At 36.3% G+C, this 13,184-nt stretch overlaps 1 protein-coding gene across 2 annotated transcripts in view; it reads left to right on the top strand.

Moving 5' to 3' along the window:
- The window catches only part of NOX4 (NADPH oxidase 4), a 142,286-nt gene that overhangs the window by 103,028 nt on the left and 26,074 nt on the right, over positions 1-13,184 (top strand). For both annotated transcript variants that reach the window (XM_007168474.3, XM_057553476.1), the window contains one exon: positions 3,759-3,840. In XM_007168474.3, the coding sequence (XP_007168536.1) occupies positions 3,759-3,840 (82 nt within the window). The remainder of the gene's footprint in view (positions 1-3,758; positions 3,841-13,184) is intronic.

The following is a 13,184-nucleotide window of genomic DNA, read 5'->3' as shown; positions in this document are numbered from 1 at the left end:
AAAGGGAAAATAAAGAATTTGAGTCACAGTAAATGTACAAAAAAGTTTGTTAAAATTGGAAAGAGTATTTTAGTTTTCTCATCTTTGTTTTCAAATAAATAAGTATATTGTCTCACAGTTGGTTGTCCAGGGAACCCAAATTAATGTAATTGTGTGCAGCATGTCATCCAGGTCTGGTTGCCTGAGAATCCTTTTGTTCATTGAATGAGAGAAAGAAACAGTGGGTGAAAGGCTACAAAAGCTTGTGTTAATTAAGATATATCCCCTACTGGTAGAAAATTATGGTCAGACATTATCACATCATTAGTCAACTCATCAAAATATCACTTTGCAGAAAATCCTCTGGTTCTTTTCAGTGGCTTTAATGAAATTGTTCTAAGAAGCCCTGTGAAAGGACTGAGCTCTAGTTTTTGGATAACTGCCATTTTCTTAAGAAACAGACTTTGGGCCTACTGAGAAAGCAGATCAGCTGGTGTGACATTTTACTCTAAGAAAAGAAGCATTATTTTAGAATTTTTGCTATTTAACAAGGAAACGTCAATTTATTTTGGTCTTTTCCTTAGCATCAGATAAAGAATGGGATGCTAATTAAATAGCTGAAATTTAGGAGACTAAAGAAGGATTAATGTAAGCATTTGAAACAATTTTTCATTCACTTGGACTTTTCTAAAGATAATTTTTATCATTTATTTTTATTCACATAAAAAAAAGCAATCATTATACTTTTATGGGAAAAAGTTAATTATTCTCATTTAGGAATTTATAAATATGGTATAAAAATAGAAAATTTTAAAAGGACAGTTTTAAGGTACTGTGTATATTTTCTGTTTGTGTATATGTGAGCTTTTTTTTTTTTTGACAGTCGTACTAGCTACTCAAGAGCCTTCACGTTCACTTGGTATTCCTTGAATTTATGATACTCAGATTAAAGGATGCTCCAGATGTAGGAATACTAATTATATATTTCATAGTTTGGGTAGCTTAATAAATGATCTCTTATATGCTACTTTTGCTGTGTGTGTAGGGGGTGGTTTTTTGTTTGTTTTTTAGTCCTATCAGTATAATGTCATCTCCAGAGATTTTCTTCCAGATTTACAATCAAGTGAGTTTTATGATTATATAAGCAAGGATAATCTATAGCTGTATTATATTATGGTTATTTTTATTAATAATTCTGGTTTTCCTTTGCATTTAAATCAGTTTGGAAAACATTCAGTAAAACTTGAACTGATATTAATTTTCAGCACCCAAGGATATATCATATTGAATATAGCTGTTTGATTGAACAGTTCTTTACTTGATGTGTAAAGTTCATATTTGCTGTTGGGTTTTGGTTTTATTTTTCAAGACCCATTTTAGGAAAGGCATAAATGGGGGGCAAAAGAAGGAAAAAGAGAAACACTGCAAATCACTCATTTAATGGGATGCTACATAAATTGGCAAGTAGACTGAAAAGCATGGGTCATGTTGTCAGAAAAATTGACTAGTCGTTCATTAAAATAATCATTAATTTTGTTGATGAAAAATAGCAGCATATCAGTTAATAATAGAATTTAATTTTAAAAAATATGAACTCAAATTAAAGAGTAAGTGTGCCTAAAGGAGAAAAAAATAAAGTATGCTTTCTTGGATTTGTAGACTGTAGGATACAGCCACCTCTGTTTGAATTTTCTTAGTTCCTCTCCAAGCGTACTGTAAGAACTGTCAGAGTGGTGAAAACAAAATGCAGAGTAGAGGTCAGCTAAACATCTGATTCGATCTATTTTAATAAATATTAGGATAAAATCCACATCCCGCTTCTCAGCCATACTTGGTAACCCCTGTACTCACAAATGTTTAACGTCTGGCTATTCAGTAGCCTGGAAAGGGTGAGTCATCATCAAGTGTAGATTTTCAGTATTTTGTGGAAATTGCTCACCTTCTGTTAGTGATGGATTTACTGCAGTGCAGCGTTTCAGCTTTGTACTCTGTTCTCAGCCTGATGGTGTGAGTCTGTCAAGGCTAGAGTACAGGTCCCCTGGCTTTTTATGGTTGATCGATGACCAGTGGGGCTCTTCTAAAAGGCGTTAAGGTTAACCTTGGCAAGCAGTTTTCTGTATCCAGTAAAAATGGAAGTCGGAAATAGTCTTTCAACAAATATTTATCTAACACCTTAATATGTATCAGATAGTGTTCTGCATCCTGGTGGCACAATACCCATCTACTAGGAGGAGGGAGAGGGGTGGATAGACAAATGTATATAACAGTAAAAATGTAATATGATAGATTCTATGAGAGCGTAGCACAGAGTGTACTAGGAGTACCCAGCAGGGCCATCTATTCCAGATTTGGCAGGAAGAAAGAAAGAAAGAGGAGGGATCAAGGAAGCCTTCCCTAGGGATGACTCTAGAGATAGTGACTATCTAATCCTAGAAATGTGGGATCAGTATTAAAGTGATAGATTACTCTATCAGTGCAGATAGCTTTTCGTTATAACTATTTCTAAGGTAGAACTGAGGATTCTTCCTTTCTCCACACTCCTTTTTTTCCTTCTCTTCTTTTCCGTTTCCTGTCTCACTTCTTCCCTCCCTGTCTCTTTCTCTTCCTCTTTCTTTTCCTCCCTTTCTCCCTCTTTCCTTCATTATGAATTCATGAGTACAGAATTGTATTAATCAAATTCTTGGTTCATGACCCACTGTCATCATTGGACAATTTCTGGCTCTCATTCATTCATTCATAAACTGATTTATGATGCTATAATGAATACATATGACTTTATTAACAATTTCTTTCACCTGCCTTTTTGCTTTTCTCCTATTTCATCCCCTCACTCCTTCTAAAAGGTAACCATTGTCCTGGATTGTTTATATCATCCCTTTTTTCACTGGTTTTCTTTGTTTCATATATAACATACCCAAATAACACATTGCTTAGTTAGTTTTTAACTCAACAAAAAATAATATTCTTGTATATGTAATCTGCTGGTATTTTTTTCACTCAACATCATACTAATATGATTCACTGTGTTTTTATTTGTAACTGAATTCATTGTTTCACTTCAACGAATATTCTATTGTGTGAATATACCACAAATTATCCATTCTCCTGTTTCTAGGCAATTGAGTTGTTTCCATTTATGTTGTTCTGACCAGTGCTGCTATGAATATTCTTTTTCTTGCTGCCTGAGACATATTTCAAAGTTTCTGCAGAGTATATACCTAGGGAAGGAAATATTGGTTCATAGGGTATGCAAAAGTCAAACTTAAAAGATAATACTGAATTGTTCCCCACAGCTATTGCACCAACTTGCATTTCCACCAGAATTATATAAGAGCTTATGTTGATACAATCCTAACACTTGGTCTTGTGAGATTAATTTCTGTCAATTGAATGCCACATAATGTGAATGCTACCTTATGGTGTGTGGTTTTAATTCTCATTTCCCAGGTTACTAATGAGTTTGTGCATCTCTTGGTATATTTATTGGTCATATATGTTTCCTCTAACCTTTCAATTATAAGATTTTAGTATTAGTTTATACTAATGAATACTTGCTATTTTTATATATGCAGTTGTTATGATATCTTAATTAGAAAAATATGCATAGTCATTAAAGTGAAATAAAAACCTATTTTGGTAGTACATAAAATAGTGGGTAAATTTCTAATACAAGATATGCAGTCAATATAGTTAACAAATTAAAAGAATAGGAAATAATTCTATTTTGAAATTATTTTATGACCTTTTTCATAGCCTGTTGTTTATTTTTCTTTTGACAGAACGATTTCGAGATTTACTACTTCCTCCATCTAGTCAAGACTCCGAGATTCTGCCCTTCATTCAATCTAGAAATTATCCCAAGTAAGCAATAGGAGTTCCCTAGGTATTGTGAAGGGAATGGGCGTAATGATGGGCGAGCTTTGGGAGGGCAAAGAAAAAATGTTTCCTTTTTAGGATTTCTGAAAAGGCCTGAAAAACCTAACCTAACTAACTAGAGCATCTCCTGCAGTATAAAGTCTCAGGCTCTTCACAGCTAATCCCTCATCTGGTTTCCTGTTTTCTATCCTTTAAATGTAAGGATTTATATATATATATATATATAAACATCTTTATTGAAGTATAATTGCTTTACAATGATGTGTTAGTTTCTGCTTTATAACAAAGTGAATCAGTTATACATATATACATATACATATATCCCCATATCTCTTCCCTCTTGTGTCTCCCTCCCTCCCACCCTCCCTATCCCACCCCTCTAGGTGGTCACAAAGCCCCGAGCTGATCTCCCTGTGCTATGCGGCTGCTTCCCACTAGCTATCTATTTTACATTTGGTAGTGTATATATGTCCATGCCACTCTCTCACTTTGTCCCAGCTTACCCTTCCCCCTACCCATATCCTCAAGTCCATTCTCTAGTAGGTCTGCGTCTTTATTCCCATATTGCCCCTAGGTTCTTCATGACCCTTTCTTTTTTTTAGATTCCATGTATATGTGTTAGCATACAGTATTTGTTTTTCTCTTTCTGACTTACTTCACTCTGTATGACAGACTCTAAGTCCATCCACCTCACTACAAATAACTCAATTTCGTTTCTTTTTATGGCTGAGTAATATTCCATTGTATATATGTGCCACATCTTCTTTATCCATTCATCTGTTGATGGACACTTAGGTTGCTTCCATGTCCTGGCTATTGTAAATGGAGCTGCAATGAACATTGTGGTACATGACTCTTTTTGAATTATAGGTTTCTCAGGGTATATGCCCAGTAGAGGGATTGCTGGGTCGTATGGCAGTTCTACTTTTAGATTTTTAAGGAACCTCCATACTATTCTCCATAGTGGCTGTATCAATTTACATTCCCACCAACAGTGCAAGAGGGTTCCCTTTTCTCCACACCCTCTCCAGCATTTATTGTTTCTAGATTTTTTGATGATGGCCATTCTGAATGGTGTGAGGTGATCCCTCATTGTAGTTTTGATTTGCATTTCTCTAATGATTAGTGATGTTGAGCATTCTTTCATGTGTCTGTTGGCAGTCTGTATATCTTCTTTGGAGAAATGTCTATTTAAGTCTTCTGCCCATTTTTGGATTGGGTTGTTTGTTGTTTTGATATTGAGCTGCTTGTAAATTTTGGAGATTAATCCTTTGTCAGTTACTTCATTTGCAAATATTTTCTCCCATTCTGAGGGTTGTCTTTTGGTCTTGTTTATGATTTCCTTTGCTGTGCAAAAGCTTTTAAGTTTCATTAGGTCCCATTTGTTTATTTTTGTTTTTATTTCCATTTGTCTAGGAGGTGGGTCAACAAGGATCTTGCTGTGATTTATGTCATAGAGAGTTCTGCCTATGTTAATAAGTGGTTTTCAAAATAACCACATGCTAGATATGATTTTAGGAATTTATTCTTCTTTAGCATCTTGATAACTCTTTCTTAAATGGGATAGACTTTTTCTTAGATGCCACAAGTGTACTAATTGGTTGAAGCAATGTGCCTCATCTTCCCAGAGAATAAGGAAATACCAGGTTTTTATTAGGTATTCTCTTCCCTAAAAGCTGATGTATGCTGGTATCTTGATCCTTCCTGTGAAAGCTTGGAGTACCCTCTACTTTTTGAGTAATCTGACTCTCTTTACTAGCTAGTATGCAACAGGCTAAAGAATGAATAAACTGTTATCTGAAATAGAAAAAACGGTCACCAAATTAAAGAATTAGAGCTTGGCTTACACATATTTAATCAAAACTCATCATGATGCTAAATGATTCATTCTTTGCTCAGTTTGGCAGTTTATTCAAGTATTTACTGAACTTCACCTGAGTTAGTTTTTCCCTGATTACATAGCTATGATAATATTTACTTAATTCTGGTCACAAAATAAATATATAATCTGAATTATCTGTTCATTGTTTCAGATATTAATCCAGGTTTAATCTCTAGCAATAATCTTCCAATCTCCTCCCAGTACTCACAGGGACATACATGTGCCTGGACAAGCCTTGCATGGGTACATTACTCATGTTCATGTTGGCAGGGAGCATGGAGGTGCCTGAAGAGATCCATGCATGTCTATCAGTATTTTTGCCCACAGCTGCTATTTGCAGGGGCCAGTGATACTTGCTTTTCTGCCTCTTAGGCCTACTCTCTGACTGACACCATTGTTTAAAGGAGACTTACAATGGTTTCTAAACTGGTAATCTGTCTGCAGTTGTTTCCCTAGGTTTCCTTAGCTGTATCATTTTACAAGTATCCTTCTTGTTTTCTTAGATTGCTTTTCTGATAGTGATGTGATCCATTCTAATATTTAACAGACATCATGTAACAATCCTTTGTCAGTGTCTAACCCTTGGAGTAGATATACTTTTTGACATCTGCAGATTAAAGAAATAAAAATCATCCATTGATGCCACACACACCGTATTACGGCAGTTAAGTGTGCAGACTCTGAAGCAGATTGCCTTCCCTGCTGACTTGGTGACCTGGGTGACCTAACCCTCTATGCCTCAGTTCCACCTGTGTGAAAGGAGGAAGATAATAATACTTACCACTCAAGCATGATACAAAGATTAAATGAAGTAATAAAAAAATATTTTGAACTGAGCTTGACACATAGTAAATACTGCATTTTAGCTGCAGATGTTATTTATTGCTATTTATTTAAAATTGCATCTAGAATTAACTAGATTTACATGTTTCCAAACACCGTAGGAAATAGGTTGTTCATTTATCTTGCAGGATAGCTTTTATGTCAAGATACTTTCGTCAACCCACCCTTATTAATATTTAAGGAAGTACTATTTATTCAATATTTCTAAATTACTGCGAGATGCTGATGTGAGGCACTGCTTAGGTGACCACTTAACATCTTTATGAGCTTCAGTTTTCTAAACTATCAAATGAAAATATGCTAATTAAAGGTTTCTGGGGCTGAAAATATTTACATAAAATTCTGGATTAAATACAATTAGTTTATTTAAGTTACAGAATATTAAGCATTTTCATCTTCCCATAGCTGATTTAATGTCTAGTTTGGCAGAATTTTAGGAGATGCTGGGGGACAGAGAAGGGATAATATAACTCTGTTTGTGCTGTGCCTAGGCAGTGTTGAGTTGGTCCAGGGAAGGGCCTAGGAGCAAAAACTCTGTGCGTGTAAACAATGCCCACTTAAAGAATGTTGGGGTAGAAGAGAAAGTTGTGGTAAGGGCCAATTAGTAAATGCAAGTGGGCAGGGAATCTGTGTGTTTAGACCTAATTTAAACTAATTTTGTATTATTCATGGTTTTTAATACTCTCATTTTTTCTCTCATTTATATTCACTCTCAGATATACTCTCATTTATTCATTATTGAAGATCACTAAAAGTCAAGGAATTTGTAATTTTGTGACACACAAAGATTTCTAGAAAGCTGAAAGTTTAATCAAACCGTTAGTATTTGTTGCTTTTATTCACAGTGCAGTATACCTATTTATATTAAGTTTTTTTTTTAGTAATTGTTTGAGAGTTTAATTTATTTGTATCTCATTAAAATTTCAGCAGCCAGATCTGCTTTATAGTAAATGACATTATGTTTTTATATTAATAAACATAGAATTGGCTGCTGAATTCTACCAGATAAGTTTTTGGCACTTACAGATATAACCATATTATTTTTTTTTAACATCTTTATTGGAGTATAATTGCTTTACAATGTTGTGTTAGTTTCTGCTGTAAAACAAAGTGAATCAGCTATATGTATACATATATCCCCATATCCCCTCCCTCTTGCATCTCCCTCCCACTCTCCCCATCCCACCCCTCTAAGTGGTCACAAACCACCGGGCTGATCTCCCTGTGCTATGTGGCTGCTTCCCACTAGCTATCTATTTTACATTTGATAGTGTATATATGTCAGTTCTACTCTCTCACTTCGTCCCAGCTTACCGTTTCCACTCCCCGCGTCCTCAAGTCCATTCTCTACCTCTGCGTCTTTATTCCTGTCCTGCCTCTGGGTTCATCAGAACCTTTTTTTTTTTTTTTTGGATTCCATATATATGTGTTAGTATACAGTATTTGTTTTTCTCTTTCTGACTTACTTCACTCTGTATGACAGACTCTAGGTCCATCCACCTCACTACAAATAACTCAGTTTTGTTTCTTTTTATGGCTGAGTAATATTCCATTGTATATATGTGCCACATCTTCTATATCTATTCATCTATTGATGGACACTTTGGTTGCTACCATGTCCTGGCTATTGTAAATAGTGCTGCAATGAACATTGTGGTACATGACTCTTTTTGAATTATGGTTTTCTCAGGGTATATGCCCAGTAGTTGGATTGCTGGGTCACATGGTAGTTCTATTTTTAGTTTTTTAAGGAACCTCCATACTGTTCTCCATAGTGGCTGTATCAATTTACATTCGCACTACATTAAGATTATTCTGATTCTTTTATTGACTCATTGAACATAGACTCCATTTGTGAGAAATACGTTCTAAGAGCTAAAATATGGGTTAAGAAGTGACTTATGTGCCCTGTATTACGTGGTGTCACAGAGTGATATTTACAGAGGATAATGTAGCTGACCTTCTTTAAGTGAGACTCACTCTACACTGGTTAATATAGGCTGATGAATGGACTGTGGTAATTTGGATTGGGGGTGGGTTCTCTAGTGAGCATAGTGTCCCTATAATCTTGAGCATCTTATCGAGACACCTAACGGATAATGAAACATGGAAAAGGGTGTCTTTTATTTAGGGAAAATATTCATGAAGAGAACTGACTAGTTCTTGAAATGTGTGTGTACGTGTGTTTTTTAAGGGAAAGCCATTTTTTAAAAAATGTTACCTGCGATGGTGCTGGGGAACATTGTTCTAAAATATAATAATGCTAATTAGTCACATTCTTACATTCCTGAATTCAAAGTTGACCCATTGCCAAAACCGGGCACATCCATTCTCATCAGAATGTCATAGAAGACGCTGCACCATGAAAATTCGCAGAGCAGGAATAGATGTGTCAGAAATAGACAGATGAGTGAAAAGCAGGAAATGAATGCGTACTTAATACAAAGTAAATATTGATTCATAGGTTAGAGGAAAGAAATGGAGATAATGAGCTTAAGTTTTGTTGCTCATTTCTTAGCTGTCATCATCGTTATTAACTGTGAAGGCTTTAGGTTTATAATGTATTTAGAATAGAGGGTAGCTATAAATATTCTTATCCTTGTAAATGCAGCTTCGGGATGTAAAATGGTTGAAGACATTTGGCATAATTTTACTCACAAATGACTTGCAACCATGTTGGCAATTAGGCCAGCTAAACATATTCCAATGGCTCTGAAAGTTTAATCATAATACGTATAAAAATATTGTGGAAAACAGGAATAAAATGTCACGTATCTCTATTTGGTTCTCATAAAGATCAAATTCTCTGGAATGCTTAATGTCAGAACTGCTTAGAGAGGGGAATACTATTTATGACAAAATTCAGAGCTCTTTCTTTTTGGCTTGGTTTGCCACCAGAGGACAACCTTGATTATTTGGACAATAAAAGCAATGTCTCAACTCAATGTCATTTCCAATGGGCTGTTTAAAAATGGCTTAAAACAGTGATATTGAGTAATATACTTAAATTGCAGAGCCTCAGATGACCTTTCCAGATGTCATCTATTCTCCAAATTGTCTTCCTTTCTCTTCCCAAAGAAAGTTTTGAGTTCCTCTTCTTCCAGAGACCCTCCCTCCCACTTCAGTAATTTTTGTTCAATCTGCACATTTGTAATATATTTGTTACCTGAGCGAAGTTATTCTCACTCATAATAAAAAATAGCAACATTTAACACTTTTTACATGCCAAGATTGTGTTATGTGCTTTATATGCATTATTTCATTTAATCTTTACCATCCCCTATGAGCTAGGTAGGACCATTTTCCGAATTTTACAGATTTTACAGATTAAGGGACTAAAATTTAAAGGGGTTAAGTGACTTATCCAAAGTCACATGGCAGAGCTGGGTCTCAAACCCAGGTCTGTTTGGCCCCCAAATTATACCTAATTGTGCTATACTGCCTCTCATTTATTCATCTGTCCATTTTTCCATTCTTCAAATATTTATTGAAAAACTACATGCACCAGAAGCAGTCATAATTACTGAAAATACAAAAATGATTAGGACATAGTATATGGCTTTGAGGGACCTAGAGTCCCATGGGGGAAAAGTAGAATCAGAGTTTAATGGAGAAATTAATTATAACAATATGATAAGTCTTATAAATTATAGAGAAGTACTAAATTCAATGGGAGAAGAGAAGATAAAGTGCCTTCCTGTCTAGGCAATTCATGTAAAGTTTAATTTTCCCTTTGGGGAAAATCTTGACAAGTGCTATGGAACCAGATGAAGAGGCTTTTTATAGATGGAACAAAGAGCATAACAGCATATGGAACCGTGAAAGTGGGTGGTTCATTGAGAGATCGTATTTCATATTCAGGGGAGAAGTGATAAAGGATCAATTCTGTCATAATAGTAATAGGGAAAAGCAGATAGATGTCTGAGAATGTTAGGAGGCACAGTCAGCAGAATGGGATGATTATTGGGCAAAAAGAAGAGGGGGGAGAGGATGAAAGGGTGAGGGGAGGGAAGGGAAGAGGAAGGACTTCAAGGAAGGAATTCAAGCAGTTTCACTTGTATCGCATGCTGGCTTACTGTCCCCATGACTGAGGACAAGTGGGAGGTCTTTCTGAGCATGATTTTTTTTCCCCTCTCTTTCAAATACAATATTAGCACTACAGGAAAAACTCCCTGTTTCTCCTTTACTCTCACATACCATACTTCTAACACCAGGTACGTGGGAGTTTTTCCCGCACCAGCCAATTCTTTGATACCAGATGGGTGTCTGGCAATTCAATTCAATTCTGACACTCACCAGAGTTAGTTGCAGACCCTACAGGTTAAGGGTTCAGTCCCATATGATTGCTCATTCCCACTTCAGATGCCAATCACAAGTAGTAGGTTCCCAAGTTACTTACAGCTTCTGCCCAAATTAGCTACAAATCAGGGTTCCCAGGACCCTCTCCTTGGATTCTGTCCTTCGTTCACAGAACTCAGGGAAACACGTAGGGATTTATTATACAATAAAGGATATGAAAAAGCATACAGATGAACAGCCAGATGAAGAGATACATAAGGTGAAGTCTGGAAGGGTCCCAAGTGCAGGAGATTCTGTCCCCATAGAGTTGGCGTGCACCACTCCCTTGGCATGTAGATGTGTTCATCAACCTGGGAGCTCTCTAAACCCCTTTATATGGAGGCTTCGTCACAGAGGCATGGTCATTTATTAACTTCATTTCCAGCTCCTCTCCCCTCTCCAGAGAATAGGGAGGTGGAGCTGAAACTTCCAAGCTTCTAATCATGGCCTGGCATTTCTGGTGACCAGCTGCATCCTGGAGCCCACCAAGAATTGTCTCATCAGAACAAGAGACATTCCTAGAATCAGGAAATTCCAAGAATATAGGAACTCTGTGTCAGATGCGCCTATCATGGAGGAAATTACAAAGGTCTTAGGAGCTCTGTGCCAGGAATAAGAGTCAAAGACTAAATACTAGAATAAAAGGTTTTCCTAGTACCCATATGTACAAGAGTTTAGGAGCTCTGTGTCAGGAACTAGGGATGGGTGGGTAGATAGACAGATAAGTACCATCCCTCTAACGTTGCTTTGAGGAACACACAGTGCCTGGCATAATTCTACCTCGTAAAGCTTTGTGATTGTTAAATAAAATGATGTAAAGTACCTGACCTTTTGCAAATGTGAATTCTCATTAGTATCCCCATTCCCAGCTCTATTCTACCTTTTCCCAAAGCTATGCCTCACCTCAGGGCAGGGTGAAGTTCTACCTCATGGTCTGCTTTAATGTCTTCATTCCAGTCTAGATCCTTCCAGAACGGACATGTTCTGCCCAACAATGATGGCTCTGGGTGATGGGATCTGATTGCAGAGTGATTAATCAGGAAGGGACTCTTTCTATTGTGGGCCCGCTTATGACGGATGCACAGCTGTTCTAGTAGTTTCCACAATCACAGCTAGTCATAACATTCTTCATAATGTACATAATATTAAAGGATTACTGTCTCTCATTTTCTCATCCCTAAACTTAGGTTTTCTTTTATTTAGTAGATGATATTCCAACACCTGGCTGGCAGGAGATCTAAAAAATTTGATATTTTTAGGATTCTTAATTCTTGAATATTTTCGAACCTAGGCAAGCATAATGTCGAAATTAAGCTGATCTATCCATAGATAGTAGGTCCCAGCCCCTGGGCTGGGATTCACAAGTAAAAACCCTGCCATCAGGACTGCAAAAGCAAGGTGGACCACCAAAAAAAAAAACATCGAACAATTCTACAAAAACTGAGGCACTGCTGAAATTATGAAGATTCTTCTCAGACATATGATAAGTCAAAGAACTCTGTTAGTGCAAGACTAATGGACAAGGAAGAAGGATGCGTCAGTGCCGAGTGAGAGAATAACTGGTTCTGGACTCAAATAAGAACTGGTTCAAGGATGGGGCCAAGATGAACCTGTAGCTGGGAGGTCAGGCAGCTGAAATCTTAGAACAAGTTGACGAAGTAAACACTTTCTAGGAGACTAAGTTAAGCATATTGGATTCTCCATCTAGTGCCTCTGAGAGCTATTTACTTTCTTTGTTCTGCCTCATCTTGCATTCTCAGCTGTCATACATCTTCTCAGACATCAGCTGTTTTTAGTTTTTTAATTTTTTATTTGTCTTTGACTCAGAAATTGTCTATCAGTTGAGAGAGAAAGTGGCCTGAAGTTCTTCCTTTGTTAAAAATCTTAAAATCCTATCTTAACATCCTTGGATAGAAACAACCTCCTTTTTGCATAAGGTGATATATAGCTCCTCAACAATATTCTCAGCTCTAGAAGAGTGAGATATTATCAAAGTTAAGCCATGATCTTAGAAACAGTTTATGAACCTATAGTAAAAATGAATATTAAAAAAGCAGTTAAAAATTAATCAATTCATAATGGTTACGGTAGTATAATTTTGATAATATACTTGTTTTATGGGAACTTCTTGCCAAAGAAGTTTTGTCTTTGCAACCCCTAAATTAATTAACAGTTTCTGTTGGAAAATCTTGATTAAATGATTCAGAACTCCAAGAAACAGACATCAATCAAAGCAGTTTTTCGAACAATGTTGCTTTTATTTATG

This window comes from Balaenoptera acutorostrata, chromosome 9 (genome assembly GCF_949987535.1).
Source record: "Balaenoptera acutorostrata chromosome 9, mBalAcu1.1, whole genome shotgun sequence".
Lineage (NCBI taxonomy): Eukaryota > Metazoa > Chordata > Mammalia > Artiodactyla > Balaenopteridae > Balaenoptera > Balaenoptera acutorostrata.
The sequence above is the reverse complement of the archived record's forward strand: the minus strand, read 5'-3'. Positions and strand labels throughout refer to the sequence as shown.